This window comes from Lonchura striata, chromosome 3 (genome assembly GCF_046129695.1).
Source record: "Lonchura striata isolate bLonStr1 chromosome 3, bLonStr1.mat, whole genome shotgun sequence".
NCBI classification, from domain to species: Eukaryota; Metazoa; Chordata; class Aves; order Passeriformes; family Estrildidae; genus Lonchura; species Lonchura striata.
In genome coordinates, this window is record NC_134605.1 from 89244877 (window position 1) to 89272119 (window position 27243).

A 27243-nucleotide genomic window follows, 5' to 3' on the forward strand; every position below is an offset into this window, starting at 1 on the left:
GTTTTAAGCCTCTTTCCATGTGAATGTAAAAACAGCTCTATGGTAGAAGATAGACATACTGAGCTGCTTGTTATATCTACTAGTTATATCCTCAACAGCTGTACGACTTAATCACTCTTGTTGGAGTATATAAACTACACTCATTTGTCTACTTTTATTTCATTATTAAAATAATGGAAACCTGACTGTCACTTGGAAAGTCATTGTTGCTGCCTTAACTTTAATATTTTGCATTAGTAACTTGAATTTGCTAACAGAAAATTGATAGCAGTCATTCTGTTTGTAGCTTGTATTTGCACTTAATAACTTTTGATTCTTGAGAATAGATAATATAACAACCTGTAGTAAAAAGTTACTAGGGCAGCATGATGGAATTGTATTTCCAAACTCTGAGACTCTATGCAAATGATGCTCAATTAAATATGAATTTTTCAGTAGTCATTCATGTAAATGTTTACCCTTGCAATGACCAGTCCAAATTTCCTCCTTGTATGTAAACAATACAGTTATGGAAAAAAAATAGTAATGGAGTTGCCATGCAATAATTTACAATATGCTAACAAAATTCTGAATTCCAAAATTTGTGTATTTCATCTAATTCCTGTGAAAGAACAGTTGTCAGGCTTTGGGCCAGCTTAGGGGTGTTCTTATGCAGAACTTGCTGGGGAGCGTAGGGGAGATTAGGTAAGAAGGAGCAGGGGTTTTTGTTAGATCTTCATGAGATCTCCAAGTCCAAAGCTCAAATGAAGTCTAGATATCACATAGATTGTGGAAGCTGTTTCAGAGCAGACGATCTTTATAAACTTAGTAATGCTCTCTAGAAGCTAATTCCACGTATTCACTATATGCCCTTAATTATAGAGTAGGTTTAGATAAAATATTATTAGGAAGAAATGCCTTACTGTGAAGGTGGTAAGGCACTGGAACAGGTTGCCCAGAAAAAATGTGGATGTTCTATCCCTGTAAGTGTTGGATGGGGCTTTGAGCAGCCTGGGGTAGGGGAAGATGTCTCTGCCCACGACAGGGGAGTTGGAACTAAATGATCTTTAAGGTCTCTTCCAACTTGAACAATTCTATGATTCTAATTCAAATATATTTTTCAAACATATTTCAACATTCTTGCTTCTCTCCTTGCTCCCTTTAAGTGAAACACTGATTGCCTTTATAACCATTGATTTCCCTCTTGTATCAACATGGCATAGTGCCACTTACTCTTGATCTAGAAAACTCAGATATCTATTGGTTTTGGTTTTTTTACTCCTATCTATATACCCTAATAACAGGGGACATGAACTCGACATGCATTTAACTCCTTGATTCATTAAACAGTATATTTTTTCAGTAAAGCTTTTATCCAATTCTTCACATATCTCAATATTCCTCCTGTCTTAGAAAACAAGCACTTTTCTGACCACTTCATGATAAACAGTTACCAAATTTTTTTTCCATGCTAACCTTCAAATTCAATCTAATATACAGTAATATGAATAAATAGTTCAAATTATTAGTTTTAGTATTGCTTACCTTTTCAGTAGTAAATCTCCAGTTACTAAATGCCATACAGTCTAATGTCACTACTACAGCTTCTGTAGCAGCCATCAATCTTCTCCCATTCTGAGGACTGCAAATAATGTACCCTCTGTTGCTCATATCAGAATTTTACACTTCAGAACATCACACATTTACCTATAACAAATTAATTTTTACTTTAATGCAAATTTTTGGAGAAGCAGAATTACCATCATTACACTGATCTGATGTCCCTTTCTATTCCTTTTGAAGTTTCTAACCTGTGATTATCTAGTCTTCAATTTTGTATTATCAGAGTTTGTCAGGGTAATTTTGAAAAAAAAAAAAAAACAGTTTTATTTTGTACCTTTCTGGTTGTACTGCAAGATACATGGCCCTTTTGTTAATGGTATAGTTGTATAACAGCTATTTCTTTCATCCAGAGGGATAGCATTGTTTCTATACTTTAGTAGGAGGAGGTCTTTTTCCAGCTTGCTCACTTCTTGTCCTTTGTTACCGCATTAAAATATCTCCTTCCATTTGTTGTTCATTTTGTCCAGAATACCCATCTCCCTGGCTCATGCCTGGGAGCAGGTCCTCCACCCTACCATGAAACTCCTCCTACACCCTTTGTAGTGAGCTGCCAGCCCCATTGGTTTTCCTTTGACAACTCACCAAGGCAGCAGAATAGAAAAGCACAAAGTGCAGCAGGATCTGCAGCGCTGCACCAGCCACAGGGAGAGCAGCTGCTCACCTTCAGCCCCATCTACCTGCCCAAGAGCTTCAACACCTCCCGAAGGGCAGAGCAGCTGCAGCTGTGCGACATCAGCTGTGACAGCTGTGAGCTTAGAGTGCCTTTGTAAGGTGGGCCAACTCCTTCCCCAGGTAAAATGATGAGCTTTACAGAAGCTAGCTTCAGAACAATTATTAAAGAGAAAGAAAACCCAAAAAATGAGTGAGAGAAAGATTCCGACTTTGTACGTTTGAGTGTACCATAGGCTGATGTAAGAGAAGGCCCAATAGACATTGAGAACAATAAAACTGCACTAAGGCGTAGTAATATTTCATTTTATTTGATAGAAAGTCACTTCAAAAATATGATTAACTATATACATTATTATATATGCTGTACATACAATTAGATATACAAAATTTACATAATAGTAAATTTCCTTCTGTTACATTTTATAGATGGTAGTTAATAGCATGAGATAGAACTAAAATATTTCATACATGCTTTCATCCTGATCCTATCTACAAGGAATTGTTAGGTGAGAGATGAAAAAGGATAGCAAATCACTTAATTGGTACCCCAGCTCACAAACAAGTCTTCTCCACAGTGCATTCTATTAGTGCCTTGCTCTAGAACAGTTAGATTTGCAGCACTTCCCTTCAACAGTATTTGGCTGATAACCTTATCTTCAGATTTTTTTTAAGTGTTATATTATTTCTATTTTATTTCTGTAACTCAGATGTCCTGAAATCTTCCTTAAATCAAGCTAGATTTCTTCAACTTAATGTCACTTCATTTTTCCAGTCTGATTTGTTAGTTGCTTGTTTGCCATGTTTGACATAGATTCAGCTAATAGTACTTTCAGTTCTGGGAGAAGTACACTCAAACAGGAAAGCCATAGTCCCAAGCGTTCTCTCCTTCCTGGAAACCTGAAATCAGTCACCAAGGAAAAATATCATAAAACCACAGAATATTCTGAGTTGGAAGGGACCCATCGGGATCATCTAATCCAACCCCTGGCCCTGTGCAGGACACCCCAAGAGTCACACCATGTGCCCGAGAGCATTGTCCAAACACTTCTTGAACTCTGTCAGGTCTGGTGCTGTGACCACTGCCCCGGGGAGCCTGTATCTTCCACTCCTCCTCCTAAGGCTGTTATAGAGTTTGTGTGACTGCCAGCTGCTTCCTGGAAGAAGTGGTGTCAGATATCAAGGTCAACTTCCCAGATACTGGGACTTTTCTTGTCCCATGAGGAATTTTCTGCCTGTCCACCTTTTCTCTCAGCAAGGGGTAGCATACCAAAATCAAAACACAGGGAGTAGAAGCTGACAACTCTGCACTTTACTAGTTACTCCTGCTGAAGTGTCCTCTATTTCCCCACTGAAGGGACCAGGCACCCTTATCCCATGGACCTGATGGTCAGGGAAGGAGAGGCAGTAAGAGCAGCCGAACCAGCAGAGTACCAGCAGCAGAATCCCCGTAAGAGAATGGCTACCATAACTAAACAGGTTCTCCTGGAGGACTCTTCCCTGAGCTACAAAGGAACATGGCTGCTTCCATTGCCTTTCCTACTTTGAGAGGTTAAAAAGTAACTGCTTCTTTCCTGTGGATATCTTTAAAGTTGTAGTTCCATTGGCCTAAGAAAGTTATTTTGTTTTCTAAGTTAGTAACAGCCTTAAACATCTATTTAATTTCTTCTTTGCTCATGGGGCCCTGTGCTTTCTACTCCTGTGCTGGCCCCAGTCTTCATTTCACTAGGAGATCTTTCTATTTTCTCCCCATATCATTATATCTTTTTTTGCATTAATATACAATAACTTTCTTTGATCAGTTAAGCAGATTTCCCTCAGCTGTCAAGGTGAAAGCAAGGGGAATTATGGGTCCTCATACATATTCTTTTGGTAGTACTTTAAATAATGCTTTTTTCTAACTAAGGGGAACTCTACTTATATTCTTCAGTACAAGTTTTAATTACTGCATAACATGCATATATCTTATAACATCTTAAATTCAAATATATTAATATGCCTTCAATTTTTTCCTAGACTATGGGATTTTTGTTTGAGAAAAAAGTTCTCAGGCTTCTATCTCTGTCCGTTTTGGACACTACCATACTTCTACTACAATTTAGATATTATTTATTTTTTAATCTTATACTGATTCTTAATCTCCGTTGAGCACATGAGCTGGAATGAAACACCTGTTATTCCTTGTCTGAATTCCTGAGATCCTGTCCACAGCCCTGGCTGGGAGAGGGCGCTGGTGAGCTGCTGGCGAGTTGAGACTCCACCTTAGAAGAAGTGGGTTTGGGACACTCCTGCTGACCTTCTGGGGTGGGAGGTGGAGGAGTCAGGCAGCTGTCATTTTGCTGAAGTTGTGCATTAGCAGCTGGTGAATCATCATCCTGCTGGTCTTGTGTACAAGGAGGAACAGCCGAAGAGATGATGCCCTGAGGAGCAGCTGTTGAACCACTGTTGAGACAATTTTTAACTAAGTTTGAGATATTAACATTAAATGTGCAGTTAGCATTGTTCTTAGTTTCCAAACTGCAGTTTGTTTATTAGCTAGTTAAATAGTTTTCTTCACTGTCACATTGCTCTTTTCTTTGTTTCACCTCAGCTTCATGGATCTGAGATGGAAATTTGTCTGTTTCAGTGGATTTGTTTCCATATTTTTCTCTTGGATCATAATTATACTCTATGGAAAGGTGGAGGAGGTGAGTAAGGAAGAAATAGTAGCAAGGGAGGAAATAAAAGCTGCAGCAACACCAGTTTTTAAAGTTAGTAACTTGTTTGGGAAAATGGTTACAAAAGGTCCCGCACAACAGAATTTTCTCTACCCCTCTCTGTACTTCATTGCTAGAAGGTGGACTGGAGGAGTAGCAGTGAGATTATGAACACTTTTTAATTGTCTTACTTTTCTTACAGAAAATGTATGTCATCTGAGTTAATGGAATCACTAAATTACCTTGATTACTTAAGTGGTGCTTAAGTGCTTTGACAGTGAGGGAATGCTTAACAGATGCAAAAAAAATCATTATAAATGCATCAATTCAAAATACACTATTCCGGCAATATCTGAATTGGTCACAATGGATGTTGGATTGGATTTTACATAAACACTAATCAATAACAGACATAAGGGCATTTTTAAAATATTGAAAGGCCATTTTTAAATATGGGGTTTAAATTGGAAGGTTCATAAGCAATATTAAATAACAACCCAGAATTGTTGTAGTATAGTCAAGTTCTTCCTATCAAGGCTTTAGGACTACTGTGTAGATTAGAAGACTCAGGAATTAGCAAAAATGTATAAATCCATCTGATGGAGATAAAGATTTAAAATACTTAAGATTTTAACACTTTCAAAGAGGACAAAATCTGTGGTTTTATGCTGTTATTTTTCATGTCTGTGTTAAGGACAGGGAAAATCACTACAGTGAATCATTGCATACTGTATATTACAAATACACAGGACCTTTACTTTATGAAGTCTTCTCATCTCATTAAGCATTAACATAGTAAACTTCATTTTTGCCAGGCTGGTGCATTTGTTTATTGTTTCCAGATGGGAAAACCTGTGCATGTGAATTTTCCTAACAGATATTCTGTAAGTATTTCTCAAGTAATGATTCACAGACCACTGGTGGTCCATGGAGTACTACCAGGCCGTTTAGAAAGGAATTTTAGAAGCAAAGCACTACTACTTTTCAAACATTTGTATCATACCATAGATAAATATCTTGAGCTGCTTCTTATTTGTTGTTGTTGGGGATGGGTGGGTTTTTTTTTTGTTGTTGTTGTTTTTTTTTTTTTTTTTTGGCTGGGTTTTTTTCTTATGAAGTGTCTTACAGTTGCAAATTTGGATTTTAAACACATGCAGGGGCCAAGTGAACCAGGAAGAAGAAAAATGCTATTTCAGTATAGAAAGTCTAAGTAAGGACAAGTATCTTTTCCCTGTCACCCTATTTTAGTCTCTTGTCCTTTTCCTTGCTCATTTCTTATCAGATTCTTGAGGAGAGCTGAGGCAGCTGAGCCTGTTTAGGCTCTAGAAGGCTCAAGCTGATCTTATCTGTGTGCACTGATGCAAGAGGCTCTTCTCAGTGGGGCCCAGTGGCAGAACCAGAGGCAATGGGCAGAAGTGGAAACACAGGAGGTCCTGTGTGAGCATCAGCCAACACTGTGAGGGTGGCGGAGCAGCGGCACAGGGTGCTTGGAGCAGTGGTGGAGCCTCAGCCAAATTGTGCATGGCTCTGAGCAACCTGCTCTGGGTGACCCTGCTTGGAGCAGCAGGGGCTGGACCAGCCAACCTACAGGGGTCCCTTCCAGCTCCACCTTTCTGTGATATGCACATTTGGAATATGTGGAAACAGTACTGTGCAAATAGCTGAGTTCACCAACCGTAGCCATGTATTTAGTAATGTTATATTAGTTTCACTCACAGGTAGGATACTATTTAATAATTCCTCTGACTCAATAATTTAGACTCTTTTGGCAATAAAGGACTGCCAGCTTAGCTCACCTACAGTACTCTTATAAATACATACCAAAGAGGTGTGATTTTCCCTATATTCACTTGTGGGTTAATTGGGGTACAACAGGTGAAATGAAAATGGAATTGACTGGTCTATGGTGAGCCAGAGAATAATAAGAAGCATTAATAATGTCAAATCTAAAATAGACATATTCAGCAAAGCAACTCCATGTGTTTCCTTCTGTTTTCTCTTCCTGCAATTTAACAGTCTTGTGCAGCTTTTTCTGGCACCGATAACTATTTTTGTGCAGTAATGTTATGCTAGACTGCTTCTTTATTATGTACTTTTTGTACAAGTTTATGGAAATATTTACTGGCTGGGTAGTACATATACCAGGTAGGTAAATATATATTGTTATCTGAATTTTAAGACTGCTCTTAGATTTTATTACTATGAAGTAATATGCAGATTTACACAGTGCAGGCATTTTTAAATTCGACTTACCAAAAGCTATGTTTCTGAAAAGCACCTGAGTTAAGATCTTTGCTTAAAATTGGCTTCTTGGTGCAATTGTTCAATTTTTGTCCCATCATTCGCCTGATTAAAGCATCATCTGTGTTTGGAAACAACTGTTTTGTGATTCCTGTAAAATTAAGAGATGATATATATATATATATACATGGACCCTCCAAATCAGGGAAACAAGAGATGTGTGATATAAAGTATATTTCTTGCATCTTTTAAAGTTTCAGCTACTTCAGCTTCCACTCTAGTTACTTCACAATCTTTACAAACTTCTTCATAGATTTTAGACAGCTCCTGTTTTCCTTTGTGCCTTCCACATTGCTGCGCCTGCTCTTGGCAGACTCAAAAGGAACTCCAGGGCCACAAGGGGTTCTGTAGCCAGTGATTTGTGCTTGCTGATCCTCTTTCCTTATGTTCTGTTCTTGATCAGAGTCCTTTTCCTATCCTCATCAGTCCTTATGACTCTGAATCTTACTCTTTTTTTCCTCATTAAGTTTCTTTTGCAGGTGATGTCACTTTTTCTAAAAATTTCCGTTCTGTTTTGCCTGGCTACATTTTTTGCCTGGCTACATTTTTTGAATGCAATAATAACGGGACTCAACGGGACTCAACATGAGTCCTGCACTCTTCTTTCCATCATCTTCTCTCCCCTTGATTTCTCTGCCCTTTAATTTAATTTTATTTTGAAGTCCTACAATTTCCATCTTCTTTAAATAATCTGATTTACTAATTCATTTTCTACAAGCCTAAAACTCCTAGGCTTCCTTCTCATTTTTCTTTTTCTCTTGTATAATGTTGACACTTTTCTGTTTAAATTCCAGAATATTCTCTTCTACCTTAACAAAGTTCTTTGGTTTCTTTATAGGATTTGTCACTGAATTCTCCACAACATGCTGTATTCAATTCTCTGATTACCTTCTCTGATTCCCTTTTCAATTTTGCCAAGGCCCTAGTAGGATTTAGAATAATTTAGGTTGAAAAAGACCATTTGTCCAACCATTTTTCTCATCCCATTAAATATTTTTCATTTTTACTAAAATGTCATTCTGAAACTGTTTCATCTTACTGCCTCTAAATATATTTTTACCATCCTACACACTCTTTCCTTTTATCTTTCTTGACTTGGAGCTTTTTTTTTTCTAACAAGGTTCTTAAGAAAAAAAATGATTTTGCAACTGAAAACTTTTGAAGCTGCTGTCTAACTTCAACAAAACTATACTAAGGTACAGGAACTGGAGCTAAACTGAGAAAGGAACCAAGAGAACTGCAAAATCCAAGGGAATGGCAATGGGGGGGGAATTATAGTACAGTAAGTAAGGCTATATTGTTCTAGTATTTAGTCATAGGCGTGAATCTAATTAAAATTTGGCTTCATATGCTCACAAAATACTGTTTTCTTTAAAGCTAATACTTCCATCTGAAATTATTTTCTGTCCTATGCACCAAATATTTTCTGCTGTAAACCTCAGCATAAATCAAATTTTGTTTGCTTCTCTGATCGCTATTTTTGTCTTCTATACACTCTCATTTTGCCTCTAGCGCTATTTAAAATGTCAGAATTCATAACATTCACTAAACTTCAGAACACAGCAGACAATTTAAAATTTGATCCAAGCGTGTCCTTTTTTGCCTTCCCTTATCTGTTATCATCGTGCTCCAAGTTTTACTGTTGCAGATTAACCTTGCAAGGGCTAAACCAATTTACAATATCACTGTTTCTGAGCAGTCACCTGAATAAAACACACAGAATTCACACAACACTACTACATTGCATTTCACTGGCAGTATTTATAACAGACGGTTTTAAAAAGCATGTAGCTGAAGAAGGAAATAGCTCGTCACCTGAGTAGACCAGCTGCTAAGCACGACAGCCCCTCCCTCCAAGAAAGTCCCCTGTCAAGTCAGAGCCACATTGAGTAACTTAACAAGTCATCACCTATGATTTCCTGAACTTCATTCTGATTCATAGCTGGTTTTGCCGCTTTATCCTTTGAAGAGGAGGACTTTGCACCTGTCAGGCTGTGTGTAGCCATGTATTCATGTGTATAAAGTGCTTGCATCAAGTCATTTATAAATTTTTGAGGTTTGCTCTTGTTACAAAGTGCAATCTGCCACTTTTCGATCTTGAACTGGAAAACAAAATTGGTCATAGGCATAACTACTGCAGTTTTCTAGAAATATTATATACTATTACCACTGAAATATCTTTTTCATTTTCTATTTCTAAACCACAATTTCAAAAGCAATCTCTGCAAACAGTGTGCTTGAGATAACACCACACTTGCATATTGCTCAGCATTTGGGACTATACACACACCTTGATTATTTTCCAGAAAGAAGTGTGGGGCAGACTAAGGACCCCATGCATCCTACCAAACCCTCCACCATCCTTATTACTCACTAGTGAAGACAGGACATGTTCAGACATAGCAAAATCCTTCTGCTTGCTCTCCATGCAGGCTGGCTGTGGTCCAGTTCTGGCATGGTTTCTGTACTGCCTTGGTAGCGTGGCACTGTGCCCAAGCAAATATTCCTGCCTGCAAGCAGACATGCCCTAAGAACTGCGACATCTGGTCCCGGGCTTTGAGAGTGGCTTCTGCATGCAGCGGTGGTACAGCCAAGAGCTTGAGCTTTCCTAATAGGCAGTTTTGAGCTACCTCAAAGTAAGGCAGGCTGCTCAGAAAATTAGATCTTTTTATTTTTTTGAAGATGTCAGGTCAAATTTTGTGGTTTCCTATATGCAGCCAAAACATACCATGATAATTCTTAACAGACTTCTTTGGATTTTAGCACTCGATGACAACACACAGGAATTATTTGCATTGATTAGCATGACCCAATGCATAATAATGTTTATTTAAATTGTGAATGCAGACTCTGCAATCATTCTTTTGGTTGTGCCTTCATTTTTTTCATGTACAGGCCCTGTGCTTTAGATTTCTCAATCATGTTCTCTTATAATTGCAGAGAATAACAGAACTTCTTTACTCAGTATCTCTATGTACACATATTTCTACTTAACTGCTAGCCAGTGTCTGGAACAGAAGAAGAAACACAGCAGCATCCAATTACAAATTAACAGTTTGAACAGACTGCTGGTATTCATCTTAAATTATCTTTGAAATACTATTATTCCCCTTTGTCATCCAAACAATTAGGCTGGAATTTATCCCTGGATCTTGGCATTTTCATCATGTATTCACATTCTGCCCTTTGCCACAGGTATGCAAGGCCACTGAAATTAAAGTGAATTTGAGAATATACAGGACACTGAATAAAAGCTAATGTTCTCATGGAAAGAGCATTCTGCACAAAAAGAGCTCTTTAGTTATGTTATCAATGCAATGATGACAAATTATTTTACTGATGGTTATCTTTTATATTATGTTATAGCAGTAAACTTTATACTGTATAAAGTTTCATGCCTGAAATTGCCTTTTAACTGACCTGTTTTTCAGTCTGTTGCTCCTCTTCTTCCACATTCAAAGTTATTGGTGAGCTGGAGTTACTATGCATAGCTGCATAGGAATCTGCTAATGGATTGTGAGATGCCTTCCAAACAGAATGTGGATGCAAAGTGGACGTAGATGATGTCACTCCCCCTTTGAGCAGTGCTTCAGCCATCCCTACCAGTTCCTCAAAATGAGTGACTGCCTGTGGCAACACTGAAATCAGATGAAAAGTGAAGGGTAAAATAGTAATGGAAGCTTTCAGACTCCAATTACATAAGCAGAGATATTTTTGCAATTAGATTCCTGTCATAATGTGAAAGACCCAAAATAGTCAGCAAAGACATTTCAACATATTTTTCCTCCTCTCTCAAATGCTTTCCTGCCATTCTGCTGTCCCTACCCATGAAGATCTGGGCTCAGTTTCTAGAATAGATCAATTCAGTGAAAGACTAAGAGGAACTATTAGTTTATGCCCATCCTGGGACAAAACAGACTATTTCTCTTTTTTCTTTTTACAATCTCACAATCTCTGCAAGTCCATAAAGCTATTGAATATGGGCTAAGTGATGTCTGATTCTTTTTCCTTCAAAGAAATTACACAGATTGCAGAGGTTTTTATTTTTTTTCATCTATAGAGAATATGTTTTAAATAATCTTTCCTCAGAGTAATATTTTCAAATATAAACTTTTATTTTACCCATTAAGAAGAATCAATGCAGAGCAAAAAGGATGCAAGAGATATCAGCAAGACACAGAATCACTAAATTAAATAAAATACTGTAAAAGACTAAGATAGTTGCCCAGAATGCAAGGTAAATTGACTTATGTGTGAGAAAAGTTGTCAAACACAAAGAAAATGTTTACAAATAATATTTAAAAAGGTGGAGATTAATGATTCAAACCAAGATGAATAGCATAAGAAATGCAATAAGGTGGGAAATGAAAATTATTCACAGTTGCAAAATCATCTGACAATAAAAAAAAAAAGGCCAGATACCACCACATTGTCTAGGATGGTGTAGCTGGCACAGGAAGGAGTAAATCCTCTTTAAAACTTAATCACTCACTAGTGGTTTGAAATTTTGGATTCAGTTTTGGCTGCCTCAGAGTAAGGGACAGGGACAAGTGAGAGGCAGTTCAGAGATGATCACTAAGAGATGAAGGATTCATTTAGCAAGGAACAAAATTTTTCATCTCTGGGGAAGAATTAAATTTGGTGCATCTGAAACTAACTCAGATTATCAGTAATGAGGAATTACCAAAGTAATTAGAAATTAAGTAATTTCAGAATAAATGAAATATCAATTGATCAAGAAAGACTGCTAGTAAATAAGGGTCACTGGACTGGTCACTGAAGTATTTGAGCTTAGCCAATGGTTACACAGCATACAGAAAGGTTCTCCTGAGAATAACTAACAGGATTGAGACACATTTTTCATTTCTAATTCTATGATTGAATGGCCTCTGTGTAAGTCAGTAAGTGCTGCTGGAATTAAATGCTGCCATGTATCACAGACTGTGATGCTAATGGTAGGCCTTGATCATGTCAGGTGCTTGAGCATCCATAATTCCCAACCAAATGGCCTCTTATAAATCAAGCTTTTCATGACCTTCAGGTTTTCCTCTTCATCAAAATACTCCCAACTTTACCTTGAAGCATCACCAGGGACTGCCTTAGGCGGCAGTTTTCTCTCATGGTATCTGTCAGCTTCCTCTTGAGACTTTTAATTTTGGCACATAGTTCCACCTTGGAGAGTTGAAATAAAGGCTCTTCTTCATCACTGCTACTTTCACTATATAGAAAGTTGCTTCCTGAGTATGGTTCTCTCTGAAAAAAACCCCAAACAGCTGTGATATCTAGAGCAAAAACAACATAAAATCAAAGCATCAAAACTAACATTAAAATATCTGGCTAAATCAAAAAATTCTCTTGTATAAACAAACTCAGTGCATTTTAATAAAAGCTTTTATCAAACATCACTATTAATATTCTTATTAAAATTAAAAATGAAACATCAGTGTAATATGTAACTGTTAGGTATCTTTGTCTGTTCTCTATTCATCAATTTTCTAAAGCAGCATCTTTTGGAATGGTCAGCTTCACTATGGCAAAAATCCTATGCCTCCCTCAAAAATACCTTTCAGACTGCTTTTACTTGATATATTAAAATTGCTGAAAAGATGTTTACCTGTTTGTTAATTAAAGATGTTTCAAGTTGACTCAGGATGTTGGCAGGAGCAGATGCCTGCAACGATTTCTTTCTTTTTACATGTTTCATCATCTTTCCCTGTAAAAAATGCATAACAGTGCCTTTGCATTCCTATAGAGACTTTCAATACAGTATTTCATAATATACCAAAAGTTTTTATTCACTGTGCACTTGACAGTCCTGGTTAGTAGTTTTAAAAAATGTATCTGTAACTTTGTTAACTTTTATGTTTTACTTGCCTATATTTTGTCACTGCAGCTCTCAGCACAAGGCACACCTCAGAAAACCTGGTCCCTTCCCTTTTTTATGCACTAGTCGGATTTCTGTCTTATGGGGGGAAATGCAATGGATCTACAGAGCCTCAAAGCCTTGAGTAACACTCATCTCTTGACACAGAGAAGGACAAAATCCATTTGCCTAAGTAATTACTCTGGCAGATTATTGTGCTGAGGTACCATGTGAAGGCTGCCTGTGTTCCTACCTTTACTATACATCCTTTGTGTGTTATGTCATGAAGAATCAGTAGTTGCAGTCTATTTCATTCCTTTGTGGACCTGACAATATAAGGCACATAAAGACACAAACTCACCTTTTCTTTATCCAGGTCACTGTCCTCACTTTCTGAGAATATCATTTCTATCCTCTTCCTCTTGCCTTTTCCAAGGACTTGTATCTTTGTAATTTCATCTGCTCGTAATATCTTTTGCATCATTTCCACTAGCTCTTGGGGGTCATCTGAAGTGATGGAAAGGAAAAAGACCAAAGCACAGACAGTCAGGCAACTATAACTTAAAAGCATGTTTCATAGCAGACAAATGTTCTGGAACTGCACTCACCACTCATGCACACAACTTTCACCAGGTGCTTTTCTGTCTTTCTTTCTCCCACAGGCCAGTTTACTAGTACGTGCTCATTAGGCTTCAGAAGCCTTTCTAGTTCACTGTCATCACAGGGAAGGTCCTGTATCCATGAAGTCTCTCCAATTTGCAGTGAATTATCATTTACAAAATCAAACAGTGTAAATTTTTTCATTGTTAAGTGTCTTTCTTGTCACACAGACACTTCCTGAAGGACATCAAAGGAAAAATAGCAGTTACTGTATCATGCCACAGGGATGTTACAAGAACCCTTTGAAAAGCCCCAAACAACCCTCCTTTTGCTGGATATTGGTAATTACCTTGTATGAAAATATCCTAAGAAAGTGAAAACTAGCCAAGCAGTGAGTTGTATCCCCCTTGAAAGATGGGAGATGGTCTGTTTAACACCTGTACATCAGACATTTTCCTACAAAACTATGCACAGAAAGCAGCTTTCACTCACAGAGCCCTGGCCTCCATATTACTTCTGTGTTCAATCTGGCTGGGATCTCTACTGTTTCTACATTTGTCTCAATAAAAAATTTAGTCCAGCTTCTGGCTGAAAGATACAGGTGTGATAGAACCTTTCCCTAGAATGGAAGAAAATGCTAGCTATTCATGCTATTAAGTGGGATGTATGGTTATCATTCCATGGTCAGGAAGACAATTGCAGCCACAGAAAACCAACCCAGAACTACCCAGGACAACTGAGTGGGTGAGGTGTGACACATCCTGGCAGTGGAAAACTTGATTTACAAAAGAAGTGACAGGCTAAGGACTCGAAAAGAGCTGGGCTGCTTCATGAGGAATAACAGCAACAAGGAGAACCCAACCCAAAATATACAGTTAAATAATTTGCTTCATAAAACAATACTTTTAAAGCAATGTGCTGTTCTGGGTTTTTTAAAGCACTGAATTTCTCTACCAGGAAAAAGGAACAAGTCATACTTTGAGCTTTATTTTCCCAATTAGGATGATAGCTTTTCATGAAAGTATAAATTCTACTGGAAATGTAACCATTTCTTTTAAGTGTTGCCACTATACTCAGAGAAGATATTTTCTACTTTAAATTATTAAATCGATACATAGAAAATCTGATTTTCAAACCTGAGTCTTCTTTCCAGCAAACATATGGTCAATTCATAAAGGTGAACTACGTTCACAGAGCTGAAAACTCATGAATTCCTAGATGTGACAGTGTGATTTGCGATTGACTTGGCCTCAATCAGTCAGAAGCAAATTTAATGCCTCATGAAGAGGCTGTCAAAAAGGTAACTCAGAGCTAGAAAAGGAGAATTACATGGGGCTATTATGTCAAAGGGAGAATATCTGGCTGCACTACTCTATAAAGTAAAGTCAATTCTTTTGCAGAAGTCCAGTTTGCCACTATTCCAATGTCTGTTCTATGTCTCAAAAGAGCTGGCTTTCCATACAGGGGTGAACTTGTTAATTTGCAAAAGACAGCTGCAGTCTTGTCAACATGTTTACTAACACAACAGGGCAAGCAATATAGATAAGAAATCACCATTAAAAGGAGTATTAAACCAAAGTTTTACACAGAATATGCTTAGTGTGATAACAGTAGGATTGCTGAGTATTGTCTCACTGGAGAAAGGAGACTGTGTTTACAAGAATTGACATTATTTTTCTTTAAAGATCAGAAAACATCCATCCCATGCAAATTCTGGAAGAGGAAGCAGCCTGAATATCTCTGTCCAGCATGACTCACTAGAGACTTCATTCTGCCACTGATCCATGCTGGATGGATACTCATACCACAGACAGGGATCATTCAAATGAATAAACATATAGACAAAACAGAATCCAAAGGAACAAAAGTTCCAGCACTGACCTCACCATTGACAGGTAAGGTCCAAACTGGAACTTTGTGTTTGTCTGAACAACAAAACACCAGATTAGAAACAGGTAGAGTATGCAATCAGTTGGGCATCAGTATTCCTTCTTTTCCACAATGCTTTTGAGTATATACTTCACTCAGCTTAACTTTTTTCATCTGGCTCAAAGATATTATTTCTGCCTCTGATAACCCAGCACAGCAATTTCCACAACCCAGTTCTTTGATTCTCAAATGAAGTACTTTGATATTTCCTCCCTTGGCCTTGGCAGTTGTGAGCTACTTCTTTACCCTCCGAAAAGCACACATAAGAGCCGCAGAATTGCAGCAAATTTAGAGCTGCCAATGTGCTAAGTCTAACAACTGACAGATTGATTTCTATATTTTTTTAATATTTCCCTGCAGTCCTCTAACAATTTGTCTTTTGTCTCTCATTTTGTATTAAGACAAATATTCTCTGAACCATGGGACTGAACTTGTACTGGGTTAGCAAGCCAGCCCAGGATTTCCAGAGGTACATTGAATATACAGGCTGTCACGGCATGCAGAGCAAGCCATGATCCCCCAAATCAGGCACCAGGGGTAGTCCTGTACACACTGTGCCAATACCATGCACATCAGTACCAAGTGCAACAGCTTTTGGAAGGTATCAGACTTGCCTACATTTTTAAACAGCTTAATGGAGCCAATGGAAATATGGACTTCTGGATGTTCAGAATCCATGAGAGCAGCCTGGTGCTGCTGGTAGACACCGTGAAGCACATGGACAACAAAATCTTTCACACAGTCCTTACACCAGGCAAGCATCTGGATCCAAGAAAATACCTCCTGCCTTTTTAAGCTAAGGACAATTTTTACCATGGTCATGGCAGGATGTGGAGCTCAGCAATTTATCTGCATTATATATAAAATTGTTCTGAGCTGACAAGATTCTTGCCTGTGGTCAGAGGGTGTACTAACAGCTAAACCAATTTCACTAAGGGCCTTAACAGCTGCCATATTCTCTCAGCATGCTGAGAGAAGGAATGTCCTGCTGTTTATAAAGGGACCAAGGCAGGAAAGCAGTTGAGGGGCAGCAACAGCAAGTGACCCGGCCCCTCTGCTGCAGCTCTACTGGACATAAGCCCAACTGCTTGTGTTATGGGTAGAATGATGAAATCATTACATTGCCAAATAAAAGGAACAGAGTGTAGTAGTCGACTGTAAGTATTTTTATGTTAAGGAGCAATGCCTTCAGTTCCTGCAGTAGACATTAATCAGACTTTTCACAGAATTTATTGTGACAACTCATGGGCCCTGGGGATAACACCTAACTGTCTGCTGGCATCACTTCTAGCCAGTGATTAAAGGGAATGGAAAGGTAGAATAAAATGTCACTAATAAGGAAAAGGAACAGTGAAACACTTCACTTTCTGGAAGAGAAGCCTTGCAGTGTTTTCTCACCCTGACCTCCCACAGGAGTCAATGTGAACTTTGTCCAAGGACTGCTGGAGATGCTTCCCTCCAAAATCTTATATGCCAAAGCAGATCAAAGGCAAAATAGAATGCATCATCAGAAAACAAGCAAAATAACTTGGGGACTGGGATTAACATTAACGAAACCTTTACTGCCTTAAAAGTTAGAGGTTGTCTAACCACATTTAGCTCAGTCACTGCAGAAAGGGAGTTGATTAATCTCACCCTATGACATGTGTCTAAAAGACAGCAGATGACTTACTGTCTGGGAGAGCCTGTTTCTCTCCACCAGCTACTCAGTGACTATAAAGTTGGTGTGTCTCCTTACAGAAACTGGCCTGGTCCAACTCATCTTGTATCACCTTTTTATGGTTTAGAACAGATTTTGAGTAGTAGGATAGATTCCAGTAGACCAGCAGAAGTTAGAGAGCTGAAAGGATGGCATAAGTAATCTGTTAAAGTGTATCTGGTTCTTTATTTTAAATTTTTCTGACATAGTTCTGCAAGTCATCAAGTAAGATTTCTGACACTGAATGCTTTGTTCAGTGGTTCATTTGGAGGAAACATTATTGTTCACAGGCATTACCCTGTGTGCAGCTACTAACCACAAAGACATTATATGACTTTTGAAAGCCACTTATGCTTTACAAGTTATTTAATTCTGCTATATGCTCTATTTGAAAACACTACTGATTTCAGTAATTCTGAAATGCAAATTTACAATTTTTCACTATCCTAGGTCATTTATAGAAGGGAAAAAAGAAAAAGGAAGGAGCCATATAATTTTAAAGTTCTGCAGAGGAAACATTAATTGGACTCTTAATTTTTACAAACATGTTAACACCTCACGTACTGCAAAAAATGTTATAAATTTTTTAATTGTGATATTGTTACTAAGCAACACAAAAAGCCAAAACAAAGCCAAACCAAAACCACACAAGAAACCCCAAAGCCACCAAAAATCCACAAAGGTTACTTAAAAACATATCTCACCCTTTGTCTGACATAGGCTGTTCCATTCAGCCAGAGAACTGGCAGATGGCATGCTGAAATCATTATTTCTCTTTTCCTTCAATAGACTCAGTGCAAAGTGTTACAAGTTTACAACATGAGATTGCGTACCCACTTGATGAGTCTGATTCTGTTGGCTTAAAACAGGGCTTTGACACTGGTTTCAGCAAGTCAAGGAACTGATCCACAATTACAGTATATGGTTTGCTATAGAGTTGCCTTAAATTGGTGAAGAACTGATGAGACTGGTTGAGAGGAACACGAGATGTGCCCCTGCCTATCTTATACCTGGCTCAAGCAAGGCATAAGGACTGAACGATGCCCGGGTGAAGCAGAAGTCTCAGAGAAGCCCCAGAGAAAACCTGCACCTCTCTACCAGCCACTCTGCATAACCAGCCTTGTTATAAATGTGGTCCTTTAAGGAGACAAAGATGTACTCAAAGACTTTCTAGTGAAGGTCAGACAGCCTTTACTGCCACCTTAGCAGGTGGAGGAGGACCAAAGTGTTTATTCTACCTTTTATGTCAACTATAAGTTCTGACTGAAAATAGCCAACACACTCATTAAGCCCTATTTGCATATTTACTTTTACATCTTAAGAATGCAAATGAAGAGAAATGGAAACACACCTTACGTGTATCATCAGAACACTCAAAACCCTACCTATGATATAAAGGAAGGGGGGGTTTGGGGCAAAGAAAGAAAAAAGAGAGAGGGGGAAATACCTTTGCCTACTTGGGATCAGTTGATGGACTGTCCTCCTCCCCTGAAGGGAGGCCTCTAGGTGAGATTTTTGCCTTCAGTGCATTGTAAAGACCTGGGAATATTTTTATATTTCTATCTAGACATCAGTAATAGAGCTCTGTTACTATCACCTGCTGTAGTGATGCACTGTGCTACGCTGTATCACTGTGGAGTGATACACTGTAGTTAGTGCAATTCTGAATCTGCTTTCCTGTTATTTCAGGTAACTGTACTTTTTGTGCATCTGGATTCTGAAAGTTTTTATTGAACTCGTACTGAACTGATAAACTGCACTATTTGCAAGTCTATGATCATACAATTTCTTACTGAACTCAACCAGTCTGGTAATGCTGAATCAGTTCTTATCAGAAGCTAAACCCAGCTGCACCCAACCCTTCTGATTTCTGAGGCCCAGGTGGAATGCAAGGGGGTTTATTTTAGGCCAAGTATCTGTAGCCTTAATGCAATACATAATAAATACATAATAAAGCTAAGATTTTATTATGTACTAACATTTTATATTATTTACCCTCTGAGTTCAGCCTTCAATTATCCTAGTTTTCCTTGGGAAAAAAGCCAAACCAAAACCCAAATTTAACTGGTCTTAAAATAAATCTACCACATAAAAACCTATTTATTTCCAATTCAGCATGATAAGTGGCATTTGGGTTGTGTTATTTAGATTGTCACATTTTACATTGAACTTGTCAGAATATTAAATACAATGTTGATGAAAAACTTGGGCTGCACTGAAGTCTCAAAGTTCCCAATAGCAAGTGTATGATGGAAAACATGACCAGATTTAAATAAGTTATATGCCCTGTTACAGGTTCTAATCTTTTTTACCTGAAACCAGTGCAATGTTTACTAATGAATTCAGTGAAACTAGGTGCTGCCAGAATGCGGAAGTGTGTTACTGCTCAAAAGATTTACAGTGTAATATCTTAGTAATTTCTGAGAAAAGATTATTCAAAAGCACAAATCTGCTGCTCTCAGCTGAGAAATATAGAGTACAGATTTTCCAGAATCATCAGTATTGCTGTGTTGCAAATTCAGCTAGGAATCTGGGGGAGCATCTATCAGAGCACTACTGCAACTCTTAAGAGTATAAATGCACAGAAATGATCCCACTTGTCTTTCAGAGGAAGGATAAAACTCTATGATTTTATTCCTGATATTCAAGAGGTCACTTCCTCACTGCAGATCACTATCCTGGTGTGACTCCCTGTGAAATAACCTGAGATACTTTTCTAAGAAGTGATGCTATTCATGGTAAAGCAGCAGCTCTGGCTTTATTTACCCAGATGTCCTCCTTGACTTTAAAGCCTCAGCAGCATTTACAACTCACAGGATTACACAGAGAACTTGCTGCAAATCTTGTACTACATTCTAAAATCTGTTGAATAACCCAAGGAATTAATGAAGCCATTCTTATTTTTCACAATAGTGCACTCTTTCCACATTTTATCAACTTAGCAGTTCTATATTTATATATATAATAGAACTTAGGAGTTCTATATAAGTATATTATTTAAGTATATATTAATACTTAAATATGCCAAAGTCCTTTGTAGAACTGTGGCTTAAATCAAAAGCTTGAAGAAATCTACTGGAAAAGCTCTTATTTTTGCAACAAACAATTAATTTTATTTGTTAAATTGAGTGATAGGAAAGGCTGATTAATTAATTTTTAAGCAGGTATATTTAGTACTTCTGGAAGTACTAAATTTTTGTTCTAACCAATAATTTATTCAACTATCAGTGAAACATGGCATTCATTTGAATGGATTTCAGGATAAGCTAGCATCATTACTGAGTTTTCAGTACGGGATTCTAGATTAAGATGCTTGCATTTAGATGTCACTGGTGCACCAGGTGTCTTAAGTTATTGCTGTGATCACTGGAGATGCAAGGGGCAATTTGGCTTTCTAAGCAGGTGCCTAGCACTGTTATTGGCTTGGCCTTTAGCTGCTACTCTAGAAGTACAAATCTCCCAGGGTTTTTATCACAATTGTCATCCTTTTGGAGATGTCTCAGCCTTGAGCAGCTCCAACAGTCGTAAGTGTGAAGCCCCTACTGAACACAGCTAAAGCTTCCTGGAGGGAACTGCTGTAGGGCTCAATTCAGTAGCCTAAAAATAAATGCATGGTGCAATCTTAGATACCATAAGTTATTATGCCAGGCTTCCAGCTGCCTCTTCTGATGGGAACAGACTTCCCACAGGGCTTGGACCCTGTTCTGGGCTTACAATGGTGGTTACTACCTCCAGGCCCCTCAAATAGCACTAAACACATTTCAGGGAAATGCATTATTCTCTGAGCCTAGATGATTTACATGAGTTTAAATAAGAGCCGAGATATCTCTTATGCCTATAAACCATGTAAATTTATTTATCTGTATTTTAATCCCATACTCAGTGAAAGATTCACATTAAGATAGCAAGATGCCAAGTAAGATGCAGGAAGCTAATTCTACATGACAGATTAGTATCTTTATTAAATAACTATTTCACAGCTGACAGATGGAGAACTAATACTCCAATTTGCTTGTTTCTAAATGCCATGCACAACAAAATATATTAATACACAGACCAAGAAATAAAACTCTATTGAACTGGATGAAATACCTATGCCACAGGAGTTTGAATAATCCCAAGAAAGCTCTTTCCATGCAGGATAATATATCCAAACACTTAGAAGCAAGAAGTGGCCTGGAAGAAGAAACAGTCAACATAACTCTGTAAAGTCAAACTCTTGGCATGCTCATTATGACCTGGCTTGGGTAATCCAATGCAATCTATTTTAACAAATTATAAACAAATGATAAACATTTAAGAACAGCAATGCATCATGTATCTTGTCTAAAGATGTTTATGGGATCATTAGAGAAAATTTGATCACATGCAAATCTCTGTTGAGGTGCAATAATTGTGCATTTGCTCCATGCAACAGCCCAAGCAGTCAAATAAACTTTTCCTAAAAGGCTGAAATATATTAGATAAACTTTCAAATTGGACTTATTCAAACAAACTCTCTGATAACCTGATATGAGAATTTATAAGAGGATGCATATTACTCTTTTTATAAGGTAGTAGAAACTATATCTTTCATTCGACCCCAAAGCATTACTGTTGGTGGCATTCTCCCTTTAACTCTTAAAAGCAAATATGTGAAACAGCAGTTAAAAAATTCCAGGCTTGATTTTTGGTCACTATTTAATAACTTAGCAACATCTTTACTATCTCTACTTCTGTGTCTTTACTGGCTGTCATAGGTGAGTAATCATGGAAGAGAAGTCATGCCTGATTAATACTCAAAGTGCTTGCTCTTTTACTTCAAATCTTTTCCCCAGTTTCTCTGGTTTTGCAACATTTTGATAGGTAGGAGAGGAAGAAAAATCTGCATTATTATTAGAGGTCATGAAGTAGAAAAAGAGACATACATATTGTTCTCTTACTCCAGGGAATATTACTTCAACTAAGAGTAGTTCTGCATACACTTCAGAGAATGGACAGCAATGCATCTTCCCTGCAAGAATAAAAACCTCAAAACTTACTAGAGCTATTTTTCCCTTCTTGTAAAAGTAAATGTCTTTTTACTCTATGTAGTTCAACCCAACTTTATGAAGTAATATAAAAGTGGAAGGACTGGTGTTGTATATCAGTCTGAAATAATCTTTAAACAACTTTCCACTGTATAGTTAAAATACTAATGAAGTGCAATTCCCTCTGGGATGTAAGGCCACATACAGATTGACAACTGCTACTCTAAACACTGCCAAAAATGAATACAGAGCAAATTTCAACCAAGGACAAAGGGGCACACTGCTGCTGTAATAAAAAAAAGTGCCATAGGAGCTTCAGCAGTATATTTCCATCTAGGCTCAAGAACAGCCTCTCTGTCTATAAAGTCAATTTATGCCTACAGGATTCCTGCAAGCATTTTTCCAGCAATACTCTAAGCCATGAGTGTACAACTGTATGGCTCATTCGCCATTTGATTTACATTCAGTATAATAAACAGAGGAAATTTAAATATGCAAGTTGTTTGAGCTGAGGAGCCCAAAAAATAAGGACAATTACCTCTGCATATATAAAGCTGACAAGAATTTGGTTTTACATGACATGTAGGTGGCAAAATGTTCTAGCCATGGAGAGGTTCAGTCTGTAGCACTGGAATCACAGAGTTTGGTCTTGGATAAATCATACAACCTTTAAATTTATAGTTCACCTTGTCTTTTCAATGAATCTGAAATAACAGTACACGTTACCTCATTTCAAAGATTTTGTGAGAATTAACTAATGTTAGCATGCGTTTTAACCATATGAAGCACTGTATGGAGTAAACAGTTTAGCAAGTTTTGCAGAATGAAGATTTGTAATAACCCTGCTGAATTTAGAACATATGACATGACAATTCTTTCTAAAATCAGTTGCCTATATCAAGCCAGCAAACATTATTCTTTCAACTGAAGGAAGTGTTTTATAAGGTTTAATCATCTACCAGAAACTCTCACAACATTTCCTATGGTATGTTTAAGCTGCTAGTGTAGCACTGATGGCATTATGTAATCTAGAATATTGAGGGGGAAAGTAAATTATTTCATCAAAAGAAGTTGATAACACTCAGACACTATGTCTTCTGTATTTTATTTGCTTGCCTCTTTGGTTTTGACTGTATTTACTTTGGTTCTTGTTTGATGAGGAAAAACCAAATATTTTGTTAGAAAGTATTAGATGGTTGGAGAACCCTTCTAACCAGTTAAGTAGTAATTCAGGCAGAATATTTCACTCAGTTATAATTAATTAGTACATAGTCCCTAAAGCATACCTACATACCAGTGAAAACAGATGATCTTAGCCTTTCACTCACTCAGCTACTCTTCTTAAATAATTTCATGTATCGTCTCGTATTCTTATGCCACATCACCAGATGCAGCTTGTGACCTTTTTTCCCTCAGTTCACTGATACAGGGACTCTTAGATCTGCCAAATGAGGTCTACAAGGCCTCAGTCTGCAGGAGCAGAGGTGGCTTCACAGAGCTGTGCAGTGCCCTTGAATCCCATGGCTCACACTGGGGAAGGGCAGCAGACCTCTGAAGGCAAGGTTTCTCCACTAAAAATGCCATCATATTTTCTTTTTGACTTTCTTTTTTTTGCCTGTCAGCCTAACCTATGACACTCAGATAGAATTTTTAGTTTCCTTTAATAGGTGTGGCTGAACATCACCTAAATTATCAAGGAATATGCACTGACTGATTGTACTGCAATTCTCCAAGCAGGACAAGGGTAAGGGAGAAAGGATCTCCTTCTTCAGCCTTGCTGGGCAAGATTCTAAGTCAGAACAGGCTGTCATGAGAGACAAGTTGAAAGAATATTTGAGGTCAAAATTCTCTCTGCAGGAGGGCTGCTGCTGCTACAGCACATTCAACTCTTACATTAAACTGCAGGAGTTTGACACAATTTCCATGTTGTTTCCCTGCCTCACCAACTTGGGAAAAATAGGTAAACTGTATTCAAGAGTAACTGCAACCACAGAAACACCCTCCTGTGCCTTTCCACTTCTAAATATTTGCTGATCACCTCTTCTGACTCTTCTCTGTGGGTTCTCTGAGTCAGAATTTCCCTTTTTGATCCCTCTGACGAAATAATTATCACCACCTCTTCCCTGAGAATTGATCAAGTGAAAGGCTGCTTCCCAACGCTTCACCTATGCCAGTGACTTTGTCACTGCTCTGTTTGCCTGTGGTCCCCACCAAAACAAGCATCTGCAGGACCCTACATCCCACCTGCTCACAGCTTTGCAAAAGGGCACTCATATGTACTCTGAAATGGCAGCAGAAACCCTAGCTTGTTGCAGAATCGATAACTGCCTTCTTAGATTATAAAACATTTAATTCCACTTCTCAACAGCTTCTGACCTCCCCTCCAGCTCTGCTCCCCGTGATCACAGTTAGTCTCAAGGCTTTGTTACCTTCTTTTACTTCTTCTCTGCAATGGCTTCACCTCCAGGATTTCCCTTCTGAGGTCAAATCTCAGATGAGAGGTTTTGTTTTAACCTTCTCTCTTCATTTCTTTTGTCTTCTCTGTTTATCATCCTTAAGATTTAGGAAAAGTCCCCTAAAAAACATTCTGTAAAGAATCTTAGATTAAAAGTGTGATACATATACAACTTCTCTTAAATTTTCTTTATTAGTGTTTGGGGGGGAAAAAAATCTACCCACATATAATTTGCTTATTTTTAATGTGTAGTAGCTTCAGTTTAAACTTTATTTGTCATGAAAGTAATATTCTAACCACACTTCCATACCCTGCATTATTTATCAAGCACAGAGCAGTAATGAATATAAAGAAAGCTAGAGCAGCAATTTGGAGTACATGTGAGATAGTTGACTCAAAAGCCAGGAGCAGCAGCTCTGAAAAATCATGCATGTCAGCATTTCTTGCACTAAACTGTACTCTCACATTTGAAAAAAAAAATTAAGTAGCTGTCATTAAATTTATTATATCCTTTTGGAAAAACATTATCCTCAAGACACCAGTGAGCTCTAACTCTTAGAAGGGAAAAGTTATAATCCTTAAACTAAAAAGATTTCACTAGAGCTTTGTCTGTCAGATGATTTCTACACAGTTACCTGAGAACAATGTGAAAAGAACTGCTCCCCCTCAGTTCACTGTGATTTATCGTACAGTCATTGCTGTGCTACTTTGCTCTATCATCCCACTCTGAAACAATAAATCAGTGCAGAGCTAAAGGTGTCCAAAAGTTTCCTGCTCCTGCAATATCCTGCAGTGTGGCACTGCAGCACGATGCCAGGAGCATCACACCAATTTCCTTCATGTTTCACTGAGGTAACTTGGACTGTCTGAATAATCTCCAGGTAATCTGCATTAGAACCATTCTACTGCAGTGTACTGCGGTATTAGGAAAGATTTCAATATTGCACCACGTGATGCAACACAACCTTACAGCATTTGGCAGTTTCCAGGCAGTGAGGGAAAGCTTCGAAACCATGGCTGCAATGTAGCAACTTTCCATTTTACAAAGTAATAGGAGAGACTATTTTGGCTCACTCTGTTGGTGTATAGAATGAAATTATAGAAAATTCCTGGAATAAATTATTATACACCTAAAACCCAATTTTTTCTTCTTTTTTTACTTACACCCCCTCCCCTCCTATCATGAGCATCTTTTGATGATAACAGATTTCCTTAGCCATAAGGGTACAGTAAAGTGTTACAATGTTATTAACCTTAAGGGTACAATAAAGTGTTATAATGTTATTAGCCCAGTGATAAATTAATTTTACTATTTCCAAAGATTATTTTCCTTGTTATTATTTAAGCTACCATAGACACATTTCCCTCTTTGTCTTTCCAGTTTGCATATTTTTTAGTTTAACTTAAATTTACACATATGCTTTTCTGCAGCTTCATGTCAGTCAAATAAAGTAGTAACATTTCAATGTTTCTCCAATATTTAAACGGAGATTTTAATTATTTCTATGAAGTTTTGGAAATGTTCTACAGCTTTATGTGCTTACATCAAAGATACATGAAAAGCAGATGAGTTTTTCCTTGAGTGAACCTTTCCCCCCAGTAACATGACTAAATGCAAAATGGTACCTAGCTAATTTTTCTGCGTGTCTGTGAAAGAGTTTAGAACTGCGTTTCCTCTGAAACAGTCTCTGAAAGTCTGGACTGTCACAGTAACAACTACAGAGGTAGAAACAGCGACATAGGTCAGCTCTTGTTAGCGCCTGCATTAGCGACCTGCACATGGCAGGATTTTGATGCTGCACCAGCTGCGGCCCGGCGGCGAGGGAAGGGCACGGGGCTGACATTGGCTGCAGCGCGTTGCAGCCTCCAGCAGGGCGAGGGTCCCTGCGGGCGCTGCTCTGAGCAGCCCCGGCGCCTTTCGCGGAGGGCACGGCCGGGCGGCGCGCACTTGCCCCGTCCCGCCCGCGCCCGCTGCCCACTAAATGCCGGCAGCACCGCACCTGGCCAGGGCTCTGGTCACCTTGTCAGGATGGATCTCATCATCATTTCCCAATCCCTTCCCCCGCCACGAAACCGGCCTCGACCGATGCTTCGGGTCCAGGGTACGCCACCGACCCCCTTCGCGGGCGCTCGCCGCTGCCGACACCCCGCGCCCCCCGGTCGCATCCCCTCTTTTCCGACGGGGGTCCCCGGTACCTCGCAGCAGCCATTTTCCGAGTCTCTCAGCAGCTCCAGCGGTGATGTCACCGGCCGAGTCTCCTCGGCGGCGGGACGCACCGCTCCGTGCTCCTTCCTCCCTCCCGGCGCCGGCGGCACCTTCTTCTTCTCCTTCTTCTTCCTCCTTCTCCTCCTCCTGCCGCCCCGCCCCGCCGTGCCCGCGCCGGCTGCCATGCGGGCCCGGCCCCGCCCCGCCGCCGCTG

The 27243-nt window shown here is 38.6% G+C and overlaps 1 protein-coding gene across 6 annotated transcripts; it reads right to left on the minus strand.

Annotated features, from left to right (window-relative positions):
* Positions 1-2560: 2560 nt before the first annotated feature.
* BEND6 (BEN domain containing 6) lies at positions 2561-27230 on the minus strand. 6 transcript variants are annotated; one of them, XM_021551114.3, is made up of 11 exons: positions 27020-27229; positions 24798-24955; positions 13740-13968; positions 13493-13638; positions 12883-12981; positions 12344-12521; positions 10689-10906; positions 9178-9370; positions 7221-7359; positions 4568-4713; positions 2561-3171 (listed from the first exon to the last, which is right to left on the minus strand). In XM_021551114.3, exons 3-11 carry the CDS (start codon positions 13933-13935, stop codon positions 3125-3127), a joined length of 1362 nt encoding a protein of 453 aa, XP_021406789.2. In that variant the 5' UTR covers positions 13936-13968; positions 24798-24955; positions 27020-27229; the 3' UTR covers positions 2561-3124. The 6 variants fall into 6 exon arrangements, with proteins under 6 accessions (XP_021406789.2, XP_077638496.1, XP_077638498.1 ...); XM_077782370.1 differs by adding an exon at positions 21452-21535 and having other exon boundaries at positions 2561-4713; XM_077782372.1 differs by lacking the exon at positions 13740-13968 and adding an exon at positions 21452-21535 and having other exon boundaries at positions 2561-4713; positions 27020-27230.
* Positions 27231-27243: the final 13 nt, after the last annotated feature.

Coding starts and splice junctions, on each gene's coding strand:
- BEND6 (XM_077782369.1), bottom strand. CDS start 13,935: ATGAAAAAATTTACACTGTTTGATTTTGTAAATGATAATTCACTGCAA. Junction 12,982..13,492: donor GTGACCTGGATAAAGAAAAG/GTGAGTTTGTGT, acceptor CATTTTTTACAG/GGAAAGATGATGAAACATGT. Junction 4,714..7,220: donor TTTCAGAAACATAGCTTTTG/GTAAGTCGAATT, acceptor TTGTCTCAACAG/TGGTTCAACAGCTGCTCCTC.